The sequence below is a fragment of the Corythoichthys intestinalis genome, chromosome 4 (assembly GCF_030265065.1).
Source record: "Corythoichthys intestinalis isolate RoL2023-P3 chromosome 4, ASM3026506v1, whole genome shotgun sequence".
Lineage (NCBI taxonomy): Eukaryota > Metazoa > Chordata > Actinopteri > Syngnathiformes > Syngnathidae > Corythoichthys > Corythoichthys intestinalis.
The window spans coordinates 19894255-19913111 of NC_080398.1; the positions used below are offsets into that span (position 1 = coordinate 19894255).

Sequence of the window (18857 nt, forward strand, 5' to 3'; positions counted from 1 at the left end):
TGCCCTCTAGTGGCAGCATTGAATATGACATAACTCATGTACCATGGCTGAATTCAACTGCTCCCTGTTAAGACCAACCTAAGCTAATGTTTTTTGTGCATTCGTAATTTAGTTTATAAGTATTTTAAGCTGTTTTTTTTTTTTTTTTTTTTTTTTTTTGTGGAAATATGTGTTTGAACGATTTGTTAAGAGCATTGTTTAAAAAAAAGAAAAAAAAAAAAAAAAAAACTAGCATTTTATAGCATTTAACCCAGTGGACCTTTGCTCCCTGTTAAAACCAACATAATATTGTTTTTGTTTGAGTTAATATTTTTTATAATGCATGCGTAATTTAGTTTAAAGGTATATTTAGCTTTTTGGGGGGAAATATGAGTTTGAACGATTTGTTAGAAGCATTGTAAAAAAACGTTAGCATTTTATAGCGCTTAAGCTAGCGGACTTTTGCTATGCAAGGTAACCAATTGTTTTTTTGTTGTACTTAGATCCACCATTAGAACCATTTATTTTTTTTGTAATAACATTGGAGGCTAAGCTCATGTATTTTAATTTATTTATAAATGAAAGTGCAATTCCGCATAGTATGAAGAAACATTTTACATTTCCTAAAATAAAACACATTGCTGCTAGGAAAAGTTTTAAATTTGACTTTATCTTCAAATAATGAAAGAGACTAAATTCATTGATATGACTCATGAAAGTCTTGTATGGGCCACATCTTTGGGGAAAGATCGATGTTTTTAGGGGATGGGGTGGGTACTGTTACGGGCCAAGTAGGAGGGCTTATCACGTGTGTGCATGACCTACATGGAAGGGAGGTGTCATGAGACTGTGACTTCATCACGGTGTGATCAACACTCGGTTCCATAACCCAGCATTCCTGCCTTGTCTCATTCTACCAGATGCTTCTTAATGTCCTTCCTATTTGTTCTCCTTCCCCTAGGTCCCCTCACTGTGTCAATAGAAGAGCCTCCTCCTGCCGCTCCTCCTCTTTCCATCCCTTCTTTCCCCTCCTCCTCCTCTTCTGTATACGCTCCTCCGTCCTCTGACCACTGGGCCGGCGAAAGGTCCCGACCTCGGGCCTCGGCGCCCAATCGCAACGCCCGAATCCCGCCTCGCACGGACTTGCCATTGGACACTCAGCCACCGTTCGTGTGGAGGAGAGGCGCATTGTCACAGTGTTCTGTTTCCTGTGGTAAAGGTCAGACGCTTCCATCAGTACCTAATGGTGACATACAGCACTATGAAAAGTATTGGGTCACCTGCAGCAGTTTTCCAGTAATACTGTCTTTAGTAATAAATTCAATTTAGACATGTTATGTTAAAGACAACAACAACATTGACGGTAGCATGTGCCGATATAATATTCTGACGGAGTGATAACCTTAAGCCAAAATATCACGGTATTGCAATTACAGCTCTAAAATGTCTTACTGTGAGAAATCTGGGTTTAAAAAAAACAACAAAAACTTTTTTCCATTGAACAGGATTTTTATTTTTCAAAAACATATTAGCAATTTGGATCACAGGTATATGTTAACTTGAAAAAAAATAAATAACTAAAATATTCTAAATAAAATTAAACAAATGCAGTCCTTTAGGTTAGCCTAAACGCACAGCCACAGCTCAACATTATTACCATCAGAGCAAAAATTATTGAATCATATTCCATAAAACGCAAGTGTGTATAACTCATGTTTACATTATACACACACGCTTTCTCAACACAGACAGTTGCCAGAGAGAAAGAAAACACACTAAACACGCTGGAGTTAACTCTCGTAGCTGGTGGAAAACTTTCATGACAGTGTTTGCGAACGTTTAATTTTGTATAAATGCGAAATCATAAAAAAATACAGGATTTTCACCTCCTCCAGCCATCGCGTAGCACAGCTGACTCTCTGATACAGAGCATCAATGGGCGGGGGAGGGTTGAGCCTGGCAGCTGCAAGCGAGGAATTTCTCCATGCATTTTGACATAAAAATAGCTAATACCTTAGGGACGGTATGACGGAAAATTTTTGCAGTTTTGAAACCTTGATGTTTTCATACCAAGGTATACCTTGAAACCGATAATCGACACATGTGTAATTGACGGCAATCGACATCCAATCAATTTTGGCTTGGAGGGGCTAGCAGCAGATTATCACTGCTAGCCCAATCAGTCAAAATAGATTGGATGTCGATTGCTGTCAATGGTAGCTAGTGAGTAGGGTGACCAAACGTCCTCTTTTGCCTGGACAAGTCCTACTTTCACGTAGTATCCTCGTGGTCCGGGTGGGTTTTATAAATTCATTAAAATGTCCGGTTTTTATGATTTTTCACGGGACCAATTTGAAGAGAATCCCTCCGGCCACTGGGTGGCAGCGCCTGCCTGCGATGACATGGCTCCTAGTAGTAGGGAGGGAAGGAGTAGTTCTTCTTGTTTTTGTTGGCAGTTTATCCCTATCATGAGGCATTACCGCCATCTACTGGGTTGACGATATGGCCACAACGCCTGAAGTTTTTTATGACAAATACGTATATAATGGCAACTGTTGACTTCTGTCGGAGCTTTGACTGTAAAATCCCGTTTGGTGTCGCATCGTTGCGCTGCCGATGATTGTAAACTTTTATAGCAAAGTTTAATTTTTGCCTCAGCTAGCTATCAGTAAGCTAAACCGCGCTAGGCATTATGGGAAACGTAGTTTTTAACTGCTACGTTTGGAAACATGCTGGTTGAATAGTTTGTCAGTTTATTTCGGTTTTTGTTTGTGTGCAATCTAGAACATTGAATGGGAATAACAATTTGTCAAGGTCAATTGTCGTGATAGTAATTTATAAAAATGTTTAGTTGGCACATAGCCTACTGTGTGTATGTGTATTGACTGGACTATATTTCTATGGGTCTGCATTATATATTATACGTATATATATATATATATATATTTTTTTTTTTTTTTTTTTCAGTCATTATTTATTAATCTTTTTTTCAAACTGCATTTTTCCATCAAGAGTCAGGGGGCAAACTTTAAATATATTAAAGTCATATAGGCATCTTTGAGTGAACTTCGATAAAAATGCAAGTATCTTGAGGCCAGGCTGAGTGTCCTCTTTTTTGGAAATCAAAATATGGTCACCCTACTAGGGAGGTGAAAGCAGAGATAGGAGATGGTAGTTGTAGATTACATTGATGACAATGTTACTTTGAAAGGTTGTTTTTCTCCACTACTTAAAAAAAATAATAATTTTGATGGCGACCCAATGCTTTCTCTCAGTGCCATACTTGAGCGCTCATTTCAAATCACGTGATCTGTCTCCCTCGTGTGGCTGTTGCGTGTAAGTACAATAACATGACTAAACTGTTTTCGTTCCCCCGGTTACAGGTCACCAATTTCGAGAGATCATCTGCATTGATCGCCACACAAGTGAGGAAGTTCCAGAGAGGAAATGCGACTCTGCCGCGAAACCAGTACCAGAGGAGGAGCCTTGCAACGTACACGCCTGTCCGCCATTGTGAGGAGCTACACATGCATCCACCAACACACATGATTTTTTTTTTTTTAAGCATAAATTATTTAATTTTTTAATATTATATATTTGATATTTATTTCCAGTATTCTGTCTTGCAACTTGCTGTTTGTATTAATAATAATAATAATGATTATACATGATCATGTAATTAAAAATGCGAAATACTGTAAATATTACATAATATCAACAAGAATGATTTTACGTCTAACTTACATAGATTTGTGAGCGTAATAGTGATATTCTGTGTTTAAAAAATGTATTAAAAATATATAAGATAAAAAAACAAAATGTTAATACATTGATAAAATTATACAGTACAGTAATGGTAAATGGAGAGTACTTATATAATGGTAAATGGAGAGTACTTATATAACGCCCTCTATAACAACTACATGGTTATTTCAATTAACTTAAAAAAAAAAAGAAAAGAAAAAATTAAGAATTTGTTTCTAAAATATATATATATATATATATATATATATATATATATATATATATATATATATATATATATATATATATATATATATATATAATATTTTATTATATACAAGAAATGAATATGTGATCAAATAAATGTAAGTGAAAATAAGACAAGGAATGATTTTTAATGTAAAATAGAGGAGCACTCTTCATCAACATGGGGCCCAACTATCTTGCCCTCATGTCCCAAAATGCCATCACTTTCTCTGCTTGTTTTATCACCTATACTGACAAATTGAGTAACACAGGCTAATTCGTGATCAATTTATTGTAGAATTCATTCTCTGACCGCTGTGACATTTGACCTCATAACTCCAAAATCGAATCGATAGAAGCACATAACTGTGCCTTACATGTAATTGTTTTTCAGTGTATAAAATGAATATTTGGTCTATTCACTCCATAAATACTATACCTACGTTCACAATTACAATAATAGACATTATTTGACTTTTCAAATTCACATGAAATAAAATTTGTTTTCCACTGCCGCCAACGTTCAGGTGCCGTCCTAGTCGTGTTGTGTGTCATTGATGCACGTTTATGTTCCTTGTGTCTGTTCGCGTTAGCTGGGAGGCGAGCGCTTGGTCGGAGTGCAGCGTGTCCTGCGGGCCCGGCTTGCAGCAGCGACAGCTCCAGTGCAGACAAAGTTTTGGCAACCGCTCCACCATGGTCCACCCCCAGCGCTGTGCCAATCTCAGCCCGCCAGAATCTACACAGGCCTGCCAGCTGCAGCTGTGTTCCCACTGGGAGGTCGGCAACGACTGGAGCACGGTAAAAATAATGTTTGTGTGTCCCCAATTACTTTTGGTTCTGGCATGCCGCTCTTTAAAGGAAAATGTCACAGTTTTCCCTTGAATTCAATTACTTCAGTACGTTATCAGACTAACATCCCTTTAGGGAACTTAAGTGGGTGTTTAAATGTATCAAATGGACCATGTGAGCCTCACTAAGATAAGATAAAAACTCTTTTGATCCCACTCCAGGGAAATGTATTTGTTACAATAGTATCATAAGGAAGAAAGCAGCAAAGTGGGTTAATAAATACACACAAGACCAGTTAGTCTCAAACTTTTTACAGAGTACTTTTTCCAAGTAGCAACATCATTTCTGACATTAAAATACAGTAATATAAGCTTAAGTGTTTCTCAAAAACATTTTTTTTTTGTTACTAAAATGCATCTTGAGTATTGTTGGAAGCCACTTTAACATTGAGCAGTTTCAACACTGCACCAAAAGATAAGAAGCAACTGTACTCGACATATTGCTGTTGACTGAACTGTAGGAGTATTATTATTACTATGTGCAACGCAATAGACCAAAATGAAATATTCCAGGAAATTATCCTTTAAAATGATAATGAATAATAACTACATACTGTATAAGTACAGCTAGTCGTCGGGTACGACGTACCCAAATTACGTGATTTCGACTTTATGACGCCAGAGTCTCGTCCGCCATTTCGTCATCAGTGGTTTTGTTTTATTTTGTTTTTAGTTGCGTAGACAGTACCTTATTGTAACCCACAGTATCCTTTTTATTTTATTAATGTGGCATATAATGTTTTTGGATAGTTATTTTGAAATTTAGGGGGTATTTAGGGTTACTTAAAGGGTTAATTCCGACGTAAACTGAAATTCGGGTTTCGTCGCCAGCATAGGAACGGAACTAACTCGTAACCCGGGGACTACCTGTACAGTATATGATTGTAGATCATGATAAAAGAATTTCACTTACGTCACATAAGTTTAACAAAACAAAATAAATGTTTTGGAGTCAGGGTGTACTATAATTTATCACAAAAATAAATGTAAATATAATAAATAATGATAATGACATGAAATTAGGATTTTATGGTAATTTGTGACTTTTATAAATTTAAAAAGTCAAACAATATAAATAACATTTATAGTTCATTGTAAGTGAATTACAAGATTCAAGGACGTAGGTTTGGTCTCAACATTGGTAGGGACGAAATAACAGCATAACCTGCATGTACATTTTTTGCTCGGGATGGGACGTTAATAAGACCAAACAGATTGAGTAAACGGGTCAGGGCTACATTTCTAACGAATATAACCCTAATTAATTGTGTATGTATAAAAAAATTAAATGAGGATCTATGTACAACAAAAGAACAATTAGCTAACTTACATAGCAAAAGTCAGTGAGCTTAAATGCTATAAAATGTTAACTTTTTTTTTTTTCAATGCTCTTAATAAATGGTTCAGACTCATATTCCCACAAAAAAACGGCTAAATATAACTATAAACTAAATTGCGAATGCATTAAAAAACATTAGCCCAAACAAAAACATAGCTTATGTTGGTCTTGACAGGGAGCAGTTGAATTCAGTCATGTGGAATGAGGCCGACCAGAGAGCAGTGTTTCCACCCTAATCAATTAAAGTAAATGTAAATACTTTCTAAATAAACCATTACAACGCTACTTTAATTAAACGAATACTCGAAGCAACAAAATTGAATTCGAATATTTTTTTCTTATCGAATACTCGAGTCTGAACATAATCAAAATAATTCTCTTAATAATGATAGGGTCAAATCTATCCTTACAGCATATGGGAAGACAATCTAAACCTATATAACTGAACTCCTTGTTTAATGCATATAAGGTTGCTTAAAAGTTGGTGTTCTTCCATGATTTTTATTTTTTTTTTACTTGACCAAATGACTCATTAAAGAGTATGTCATGCCCTGGGAAAATGTTAATATTCCATCATTTATCCATAAACGCATGCCTTTTGTATTCATATCATGCCACTTCGTGTAATTACACACAAGAAAATGAGAGAAATTTGGCTCGATTGTCAAGCTAAAACGACCAGCGCCCGAGATCTGGCAGATTGTGTGTGTGACGTCATTTCAAGTGAAGAGAGTGCCACCGGCCACTAGGGGGGGCAGCGCCTGTCTGCATCAATATAATTCCTTCTAGTGAGGGGAGAATTAGCTGTGTTTTGAGCTGTTTATGCTGTTGCATTGTGTTCGTCCTGCACATATTCCAGGTTCCCTCATGAAGAAACACCCCTCGTTGTCAATAAAAGGGAATTCAGAATTGACAGTGAGGGGTGTTTCTTCAACAAGAAAAAAGGCTCAGTGCTTTAATACTGAATGGTGGTGATGATGACAGACAATTTCGTTTCTAGTTTCAGCGACGAATCCGACGTAGAAGGACGTAACGAATGTTCATCTAATGGTGACGAGGAGAGTTACGAAGCTTTAATTGGTGTTTTAGGTTACCAATTTGAGCCCAAACGAACGCCAATGCAGCGTAATGAAACCGTCATTGAGGGGAGCAATGACACTAATGAAACATCGGCAGCAGATCGTGTGGGAAACAACGAATGATATTTTTTGCATTTTTTGTGAAGCTGATACACCGTGACCGCAAAATAAAGTAATGTATAGAATAATTATCATTTATTGCGCTATCATAGTTTTTCGCTCTGCCAACAGACACAAATATGAATGGGATCAGAGGATTTGCACTATATATTTTACAAGCGATAATTTATACATGTGTCCAGTCCTGTATCCAATGCGTGATATTTTTTTTATTATAAAAGAGTACACACTCTGGTCATTTCGAGCTTGGCTGCTCCCCTCCTTTGCTTAGCCTTAGCCTCCTTTGCCAGTCATCATCCTCTTTCTTGATATCTCGGGACATTTAGGTGGCTGGTGTATGGTGGGCACCGCATTTGCTTTGAGCAGCAATCTTGCAGCAAAACCCGATTTCACTTGTCCATAGTTCGAGAAGCTTTCAGGTGGAAAATAACAGAAAACCGTGCCGGAGGCTGGGTCTAGAAAATTAGCCCTCTTTGCACGGACGAACTTTACCCATTGTCTGCGTAGTCCAGCTTTTTTTTTTTCGCGTTCGGGAACTCATGGATACTATATTCCGATAAATAGCTATTTGTACACCACATAGCACAGCAGTTTTGAACCATTTTAGTGATGTTTTGGTCAAACAAACCCGAACGCTACTCTCTCGTCGATAAAAAACAATGGCACCTGGCTCCGCCTCGACTGTCAATCACTTGTTGTGACGTCCCCGCCCCATTCGGCTGTTTCCGGAACACTTTCGGAAATGTTCGTCATTTTCGATCTATTTTCGATAATTGCTCATTAATGTGATTGATTTTTTTGTTAACTTTATCAATATTTGTTATCTTGGCACATAACGGTTCTATTGATGTCTCACACCCCCTTTGCCGTTACATACCCTTTAATAAAAATCACATGGTTCTACAATACTGTCTTTTGTGACGGATATTGTGTCTAAAAGTCACCAAAAAATGTATTATGTTTCATGTAGCCCATTCTAACAGCCGCAATCAGTCAATATTTGGTTTAATAAGTTCCCTCAAAGGACAAATTATATTTAATAATGGTTCGCCTCAACTACAGTCCATTAAGTTAGCCAAATAAAGCGCAAGGACACAGAGTTTATTCATTGCATGTGTATGTACAGTGTTCAGTGGACTGCGGCGTGGGAAAGCGGACGAGGAGCGTACGTTGCGTAAGCGATCAAGGCAGCGTGGTGAACGACATGGAGTGCAGCTCCAGGGTTCGCCCGGTGGGCAGCGAGGAGTGCAACATGGGCCCTTGTGTGACCAACTGGTACTCATCCGCCTGGTCCAGCACTGTGAGTGTACCGCCCGCATTGACTGGCACTCCTCAGTCGTCCATAACACACCCTCTACTCTGCTTTTTTGTCAAAGTGCTCGGCGCAATGTGGCCCCGGTGTGCAGAAGAGAGAAGTGGTGTGTCTGACACGTGGAGGGGTCCGAGAGGGTGAAGGAGCTGGGGACTGTGTCGGGGAGAAACCGGCTGAGCTGAAAGCTTGCAACGGAGGTCCCTGCGAGCCCATCACCATGTGGTACAGCAGCCCATGGACGCAGGTAATTATTTATAATGAAGAAACATTTTCTTTTCACAAGGAAAATAATTCCCAGATGTAATGTATTTTAAAACTTTGAATTGTGAATTTGAGATTTGTTTCTAATTACATTATACATACTTCAATATAAAACTAGGGAACACTTTAGGGGGGGAAATAGTCATTTTTGTTATGATTATTATTAAAGATGTCCTGATCGATCGGGTCCGATCACCCATCCATCCATCCATTCATTATCTTCCGCTTGTTTCGGGGTCGGGTCGCGGGGGCAGCAGCTTTAACAGGGAAGCCCAGACTTCCCTCTCCCCAGCCACTTCAACCAGCTCCTCCGGCGGGATCCCAAGGCGTTCCCAGGCCAGCCGAGAGACATAGTCTCTCCAGCGTGTCCTGGGTCGTCCCCGGGGCCTCCCGCCGGTGGGACATGCCCGGAACACCTCTCCAGGGAGGCGTCCGGGAGGCATCCGAACCAGATGCCCGAGCCACCTCAGCTGGCTCCTCTCTACGCGGAGGAGTAGCGGCTCGACGCCGAGTCCCTCCCGGATGACCGAGCTTCTCACCCTATCTCGAAGGGAGAGCCCGGACACCCTGCGGAGGAAACTCATTTCGGCCGCTTGTATCCGGGATCTTGTTCTTTCGGTCACGACCCAAAGCTCGTGACCATAGGTGAGGGTAGGAACGTAGATCGACTGGTAAATCGAGAGCTTTGCCTTTCGGCTCAGCTCCTTCTTCACCACTACGGACCGGTGCAGAGTCCGCATTACTGCAGACGCCGCACCGATTCGCCTGTCGATCTCCCGCTCCCTCCTACCGTCACTCGTGAACAAGACCCCAAGATACTTGAACTCCTCCACTTGGGGCAGGATCTCATCCCCGACCCGGAGAGGGCACTCCACCCTTTTCCGACTGAGGACCATGGTCTTGGATTTGGAGGTGCTGATCTTCATCCCAACCGCTTCACACTCAGCTGCGAACCGCTCCAGTGAGAGTTGGAGGTCACGGCTTGATGAAGCCAACAGCACTAAATCATCTGCAAAAAGCAGAGATTCAATGCTGAGGTCACCAAACCGGACCCCCTCAACGCTTCGGCTGCGCCTAGAAATTCTGTCGATAAAAATTATGAACAAAATCGGTGACAAATGGCAGCCTTGGCGGAGTCCAACCCTCACTGGGAACGAATTCGACTTACTGCCGGCAATGCGGACCAAACTCTGACACCGGTCGTACAGGGACCGAACAGCCCTTACCAAGGGGCTCGGTACCCCGTACTCCCGGAGCACCCCCCACAGGACTCCCCGAGGCACACGGTCGAACGCCTTCTCCAGATCCACAAAACACATGTAGACTGATCGGGCGAACTCCCATGCACCCTCGAGGACCCTGCCGAGGGTGTAGAGCTGGTCCACTGTTCCACGGCCGGGACGAAAACCACACTGCTCCTCCTGAATCCAAGATTCGACTTCTCGGCGGACTCTCCTCTCCAGCACCCCTGAATAGACTTTACCAGGGAGGCTGAGGAGTGTGATCCCTCTATAATTGGAAAACACCCTCCGGTCCCCCTTCTTAAAAAGGGGGACCACCACCCCGGTCTGCCAATCCAGTGGCACTGTCCCCGATGTCCACGCAATGTTGTAGAGACGTGTCAGCCACGACACTCCTACAACATCCAGAGCCTTCAGGAACTCCGGGCGGATCTCATCTACCCCCGGAGCCTTGCCACCGAGGAGCTTTCCAACCGCCTCAGTCACTTCAACCCCAGAGATCGAAGAGCCCACCACAGAGTCCCCAGACTCTGCTTCCTCAAAGGAAGGCGTGTCGGTGGAATTGAGGAGGGCCTCGAAGTATTCTCCCCACCGGCTCACGACGTCCCGAGTCGAGGTCAGCAGTACACCATCTTCACTATACACAGTGTTAATGGTGCACTGCTTTCCCCTCCTCAGGCGCCGGATGGTGGACCAGAATTTCCTCGAAGCCGTCCGGAAGTCGTTTTCCATGGCCTCGCCGAACTCCTCCCATGTCCGGGTTTTTGCCTCAGCGACCGCCGAAGCCGCAGTCCGCTTGGCCAGCCGGTACCTGTCAGCTGCCTCCGGAGTCCCACAGGCCAAAAAGGCCCGATAGGCCTCCTTCTTCAGCTTGACGGCATCCCTTACCGCTGGTGTCCACCAGCGGGTTCGGGGATTGCCGCCACGACAGGCACCAACCACCTTACGGCCACAGCTCTGATCGGCCGCCTCAACAATGGAGGTGCGGAACATGGCCCACTCGGACTCAATGTCCCCCACCTCCCCCGGGACAAGGGAGAAGTTCTGCCGGAGGTGGATGTTGAAACTCTTTCTGACAGGGGATTCTGCCAGACGTTCCCAGCAGACCCTCACAATACGTTTGGGCCTGCCAGGTCTGGCCTGCATCTTCCCCCGCCATCGGAGCCAACACACCACCAGGTGGTGATCAGTTGACAGCTCCGCCCCTCTCTTCACCCGAGTGTCCAAAACATGCGGCCGCAAGTCCGATGACACGATTACGAAGTCGATCATCGAACTGCGGCCTAGGGTGTCCTGGTGCCAAGTGCACATATGGACACCCCTATGTTTGAACATGGTGTTCGTTATAGACAAACCGTGACGAGCACAGAAGTCCAATAACAGAACACCACTCGGGTTCTGATCGGGGGGGCCGTTCCTCCCAATCACGCCCCTCCAGGTCTCACTGTCATTGCCCACGTGAGTGTTGAAGTCCCCCAGTAGATCGAGGGAGTCCCCAGAGGGGGCACTCTCTAGCACACCCTCCAAGGACTCCAAAAAGGGTGGGTATTCTGAACTGCTGTTCGGTGCATAAGCGCAAACAACAGTTAGAACCCGTCCCCCCACCCGAAGGCGGAGGGAGGCTACCTTCTCGTCTACCGGGGTAAACCCCAACGTACAGGCGCCAAGCCGGGGGGCAATAAGTATGCCCACACCTGCCCGGCGCCTCTCACCATGGGCAACTCCAGAGTGGAAGAGAGTCCAACCCCTCTCGAGAGGATTGGTACCAGAACCCAAGCTGTGTGTGGAGGAGAGTCCGACTATATCTAGTCGGAACGTCTCTGCCTCACACACCAGATCAGGCTCCTTCCCTGCCAGAAAGATGACATTCCATGTCCCAAGAGTTAGCTTCAGCAGCTGGGGGTCGGACCGCCAAGGCCCCCGCCTTTGGCTGCCGCCCAACTCCCTACGCACCTGACCCCTTTGGCCCCTCCCACAGGTGGTGAGCCCATGGGAAGGGGAACCCACGTTGCCTTTTCGGGCTGGGCCCGGCCGGGCCCCATGGGAACAGGCCCGGCCACCAGACGCTTGGCTTCGAGACCCACCTCCAGGCCTGGCTCCAGAGGGGGGCCCCGGTAACCCGCGTCCGGGCAAGGGAAACTGGGGTTCATTAATGTTGCTCATCATAAGGGGTCTTTTTGAGCCATACTTTGTCTGGCCTCTCACCTAGGACCTGTTTGCCATGGGTGACCCTACCAGGGGCTTAAAGCCCCAGACAACATAGCTCCTAGGATCATTGAGACACGCAAACCCCTCCACCACGATAAGGTGATGACTCACGGGGGTCCGATCATGTCATTTTCAAAATATTGGAATCGGCAAAAAAATATCGGACATGCCCTTTTTTAATTTAAAAAAAAAAAAATTTTTTTAATTAAATCGTTTTCTAATTGTATTTAACGTTACAGACAAAATGTCTTACACTCATCCAGAGTCTTTAGTTTTGGCTTAAAGTAGGGCTATCAAATTTATCGCGTTAACGGCGTTAAATAATTTCTTCTACATTAATCACGTTATAACATTTAACACAATTAACGCATGCGCTGCACAACTCACTCACGCATTGTCGCGTTCAATCTTTAGTGGCGCCGTTTTACCCATATATAGAGCTAAAAGGCAGCGTAATATGAGTAGAGTGAATTTTTGCAGTGTTTAGAGCCTTTTTTTAAATGCCTAAAGCCTTACAATCCCTCTCTCAACATTTAGAAATATCGTGGGAAGCAATGTGGGTAAGAAAGGTAGTAGTTGATCTTTTTCTTAACACCCTGTGTTATTTCCCAATGCAGAGAAGATATATCAATTGGTGCCACTACGCACAATCATGGTTGCACTTCCCATCATGCATTTGGGCAGAACAGTTAAATGGCTACAGTATCATTTACTGAAAGCTCAACAAATACACTAGATGGTAATATTTAGTCACAATATACAAAGTCACATTTATCCTTTAAGAATTACAAGTCTTTCTATCCGTGGATCCCTCTCACAGAAAGAATGTTAATAAGGTAAATGCCATCTTGAGGATTTATTGTCATAATAAACAAATATAGTACTTATGTACTGTATGTTGAATGTATATATTCGTCCGAGTTTTATTCATTTTTTTCTTAATGCATTGCCAAAATGTATATGATCGGCAAAAATTATCGGGAATGATTGGAATTGAATCCGGAGCAAAAAAAAAGCAATCGGATCGGGAAATATCGGGATCGGCAGATACTCAAAGTAAAACGATCGGGATCGGATCGGGAGCAAAAAAACATGATCAGAACAACCCTAATTATTATAAAAATTGCCATGCTAATACCTTTTTTTTCTTGCAAGCTTATTCTAACTCAACTACTTATAATTAGCCAAATTGTTTTTATAAAAATACGAGGTTTAAATAAGTATTCCAGCCATGCTTGCTTGTTTCATATTTCATTGCATGTCATTATTTATTTTTATTTCTCCATGCAATAAGCATATATGTTAAGTACAGGGGCCTATGTTAACATTTCCTGAGTCTCTTTAAGTTTGTCCTGCATGCATAACGCACTATGCATGTAGTGTATATGGCAATATTACAAAGTGATGTTCCCGTTCCAGTGCAATGTTCAGTGCGGGGATGGCACACAGCGGCGAGACATCATTTGCATCCAGAAGACAGGCAACGATTTTACAGTTGTACCCTCAGCCGAATGCGCGCAAATGGATAAACCGCCCGCGGTGCAGGAGTGCGAGATGGGCGATTGTCATCCGCAGTGGTTCACAACAGAGTGGAGCACGGTGAGAGTGCAAGGCTATGTAGTAAACAGACATTTGATTTATAATAGTAACATTGTTGACAATAGTGTCGGTTTTTGTTGTTGGTTCTAGTGCTCACGCTCTTGCGGAAAAGGTCTACAGATGAGGGAGGTACGGTGTCTGACAGCGGACAAAAAGCACAGCCAAAACTGCGACGCCAACATCAAACCTGAACAGGAACAAATCTGCAACCCCATACCATGCAGTCCACAAGTCACAGGTCGCTTTGCACTCGCACTACACATCAATTTACTAATTTATTATGATTACATGTATTTACATGTGTTTTTAGCAAAACGTCTGTCTTTCTATTCACATGCAATGCAAACATTTGTCAATCCAGATGCATACTTTTCCAACATGTTTGTTCAGATGTGATAATAATGTTTACATCTGTACGGTGTGTTTATTTATTACAGTATAAGCTAGGGTTGCAGCTATCGATTATTTAGGTTATCGATTAATCTATCAATTACTTTGTTCGAATAATTGAGTAATCAGATTATTCATTTCACAAGAGCAACAAATGCATTTAAAACTAAATTAAAATACCTGAGCTTAGCCTCAAACGGTATAAAATATTAAATGCATAAGGATCTCAGTACAACAAAATAACAATTTGCTAACTTGCATTGCAAAAGTCTACTTGCCTAAATGCTATAAAATGCTAACGTTCTTTTAACAAGGCTCATAACAAATCGTTCAAACACATGTTCCCACAATAAAAGAAATAACAAATGCATAAACAAACATTCGCTCAAACAAAAACATACCTTTTGTTGGCCTTAACAGGTAGCAGCTGGATTCAGCCATGTAAGACGAGTTATGGCCTGTACGCTGTTGCCACTAGAGGGCAGTGTATCCACCCAAATCAATAAAACTAAATGCAACACTTCTAAAACAAACCATTACAACGTCACTCTAATTAAAGGAATCCTCGAAAATTCGATTCGAAGCTTTTTTCTAATCGAATTACTCAAGTTAATGGATTCTTCATTGCAGCACTAGGATACACACTATGTGAGCTATTCTACTGAAAACAGAAGCTTAACGTTCCACAGTGTCAAGCTGTGGTAGGATGCCATTAGGAGGCAACATCTAGATTTAAAGGATATGTTCTAAATGATTCATGAATAAACTCTCACCTCAAAAATGTTCACTTCAGGGTTTGTATCCTAAAGTTGTGTTTCAGAGTGGTTTTGTAGGCAGATCCATTATAACAATTGAGAAAACAAGAAAAAATGCAAAAGTTTTAATTTAAAAAAAAATCTTTTACCAGACTACAAATACAAGCTGCTAAATGCAATTCCTTGAGCAGCGGAATAGTGGTGCCAATTTTCCTTACGTTATCAAAACGGTCAGGTTATGATTTTTTGATAGAAAACATATCTCACAACGTCTTAGGCCATTTCCCCCGTATTTTATGGTCTAGTATTTCCTTTCATGAAGGAAAAAATGTATTATTTCGTCTATTCTCATCAGATTTAAAATATCATTGCAGTTTTAGAGAGCGGGTCAAATCTAGTTTTTCATTTTTTGAGCCAAGTTTCTGTTTCGGTGCAATGGCTCTTAAACATAGTGCAATGTAAACATCTGTTTGTCCATTCACACTTGAATAAATAATTTAAACATCTGTGTAACATCTGCGAATGTCACCTGTTCCATACATACATAACATAAACATTTGTTCTCTAGCATACATATTGTATGTTATCTGTAAATCTTTCATAACATCATGTAATTTTACCGTTGAAAAAAATATAGCTGTCTAGTGCTATGTACAATTACTATACAATACAGTATCAAATATGAGTCCTCCCTACTAACGAATCTCTCGTTCTCTCATTGTTTTTGAATCCCAGATGAGAACTGCAGGGACAAACGGCACAACTGTGTGATGGTGGTGCAGGCCAGACTTTGTGTCTACTCCTACTACAAGACAGCGTGTTGCGCCTCGTGCACGCAAAGCGCGCAGCGTGCCAAGAGACATTGAAAGGCCAATCTCAGGCAGCCCCGGTGTGCAAGAAGTGCAACATTGGGCGCCAGTAGCCCAATAGCCTCCTCCTGTCATGACTGCTCTCTAGAAAAGAGTAGCCCAGAGTAGATCATTTACCAGTGGAGGCAGCTGTCTATAACATTTAGTCATTTTCGCCTTCAGTTTCAGGTAAAAACACTGTGAAAGCAGTCAGTTCTTTCTGCGGTTTCGCCACAGCTTGCCTGTCTCTACTCACTGCGTTAGCCTCGCATACATGCCACGAAAGGCTAAGTGGTTTCCATGAATGAAATTGTTTTCAAACTTCATTTTTTTAAGATGCCTTCTAATTCTGAACATCCAGCTAATCATGCATACCTCTGCCTCCAAAATCAGAAGTAGAAACATGTAGGACTTCGTGGACTTGATCTACTGTATATACAGTCGCTTTCCCATGTTGCCCAATGGCCAACTATCGAAGGATTTCTGTTGTATTTGTTTGCCAAAAAATATCTCTAAGTGCCCTTGTAGTGCTCATTGCAGTTCAAGAAGTTCAACCAAAGTAGGGATTGAATGACCAAATGAGGAAAAGCCAACGTTGTGCCACAGCAAAGGACAACTTAATCAAGCCAATTATCATTGTCATTAAATTTCATCAACAGACCAAAGTGATATTCACGCCATCGAATTCCAATTTTTTATCAGCGACATACAACTTGATCAAAAGTCTCATTTCTATTATGAAATATCCGACTTCTGCCTTGTCTGATATATATATATATTTTTTGCACAATGCAATGATCACCTGTATATACTGTATGTGTGTGCGTCTCTGTTTAAGCTTCATTTTTCTACCTTTCACACAGCACAAAATCAGCACGAACACACACACACTCACTCCTAAGGTGAGAATCTGTATATTATGTATGTTTTTAATGTGTATAAGATGTTTTGAACATAGTAGGCGCTTATATTTTAACTGACTGTAGTTGTTTTTGTTATGATAGACTGAATTTATTCCCATCTAGCTGGCATATACCGTACATAACTTTAAGAACAGAATCTGAATTGTTTATGTTCCTACTTCATGTGCTTCCAATTCAGTCATCTTGTCTCCCTTGTAGTGAAATTTTATACATATATAAAAAGAGAAAGGACAGTAATTTATCTAAAGAACATGTAATTTATTTTTTTTGTATTTTCTCTCTGTAGCAACCACCAGAAATTATTATTACACACACACCTTTTAGTACACAAAAACAGTGTGACAACCTCACTATCCCAATGCTTAAATAAACTCAATAAAAGTCGAACATCGGATAAATGGAAAATCTGTGTTCATTGTTCAAAGAAAATGTTTTTTTACCGTTACCTCCAATAGGTGGCGCTTATGAGTCGTATATGTTCCAATTCAGCAGTGCTTCTAAGCTTATTCAGGAGACTCCAATAAAGGTTACCTATTTATACTATGTATGTTTCCTATACAACCAAACTCAATCAGTTAATTGATCAATCAGGAGTCATCTCAGATTTGCTGCTCTATTTAAAAGTAATCACTAAAATCATAAACCTTGCAGAGCACACTTTAACCCTATCAATGAGTTTAGAAACACTGCTTGTTATAATGAATGCCCTCCTTGTGTGCCAAGTATCTTGTTTGTTTATTTGATAATAAATTGATTCGTATCTCACTTTATCACAGGGTTTCCCAAACATAATGGCGGGAGTTAAAATGGGCTGTAGGTCAATTTTTATTGAGTCTCCAATCATCACAGTAAAATGTGAGCTATTTTATTGATCATCGAATGGCCGACGATATTTCACGTCAAAGGGCTTTGTGATAGTAAATCATGTCGGCTGTGTTTCCTCTCACTGGTTCATCAACTGTATTGTTGATGTTATGGCTATTCATGGTGTAATTTGGTACATTTTGTTCAGGGAGAAAACTAGTTTGAGCTGGAAAATTGTGTGGAAAACTTGTAAATTTCCTGTTCCAAAATGGATTGGAGGTCTATTGCTGCCAATGAGTTACTTGTTGGAAAAAATGCTTCAACCTCCTGTGGCAAGGTACAAAATTTGGAATTTGACCCAGAAATGTTTAGACGTTTGCAATTCCCTGATTTGACATGAGCAACTCCCCAATATGAGTCAGTGCTGCTTTGTGCACTTTTTTTGTTCATAGCATCTTAACCAGGGGTGGGCAAACTATTCCACAAAGGGCCGCAGTGGGTGCGGGTTTTTATTCATACCCATCATGAGGACAGCCTTTCACCAATCCGGTTTCTAACAAGTGTAATCAGTAGATTTCAGTCAGGTGCTTCTTGTTTCCACTGATACCTCATTGGCTAAACTGTCTGTGCTGAATAAGTTTGAACAAAGACCAGGACCCACTGCGGCCCTCGAGGACCGGTTTGCCCACCCCTGATCTTAACTATTGAAAAAGATTTGATTTTAGAATTTCACTTTTTCTACCAGGCCAAACACTGTTGGAAACAATTTTTAAAAAATCTATTGTGTTGAGATTAAAACTGATTCAAAAATTGGTCAGTTTTTTTCCTCCACAGCAAGTTTTTGTTTTTTGTTTTTTTTCATTCAAAGCTTACCTACTTGCTAATTTTGTTAAGATGGAAGTCTTCAGTCCCACCTATACGCAAGCCTACTGGCTCAAAGAGATGTTATATTTTCTCAAATTGGAAAAAATTAGACTGACACTCAGTGGATCGGCTGAGTCCTTTGAGGACATCTGGAACCCTTTTTTGGTATATGTTAAAAGCGCAGAATGTCATCTTTGTGTGGATGTTTGAACTTTGCCCTAAATATTTTGGGAATATTAGTTTTTCTTGAGCTGTGCCTTTTTCCCTTTTAAACGGGAAGGGTTAACCCTAACCCCT

At 41.4% G+C, this 18857-nt stretch overlaps 1 protein-coding gene across 2 annotated transcripts in view; it reads left to right on the top strand.

Moving 5' to 3' along the window:
* Positions 1-18857, top strand: part of adamtsl4 (ADAMTS-like 4) — a 164142-nt gene extending 145285 nt beyond the window's left edge. For both annotated transcript variants that reach the window (XM_057834063.1, XM_057834062.1), the window contains exons 10-17: positions 941-1198; positions 3363-3492; positions 4563-4767; positions 8482-8655; positions 8732-8911; positions 13797-13976; positions 14067-14214; positions 15857-18857. In XM_057834063.1, the coding sequence (XP_057690046.1) occupies positions 941-1198; positions 3363-3492; positions 4563-4767; positions 8482-8655; positions 8732-8911; positions 13797-13976; positions 14067-14214; positions 15857-15987 (1406 nt within the window). In that variant the 3' untranslated portion in view covers positions 15988-18857. The remainder of the gene's footprint in view (positions 1-940; positions 1199-3362; positions 3493-4562; positions 4768-8481; positions 8656-8731; positions 8912-13796; positions 13977-14066; positions 14215-15856) is intronic.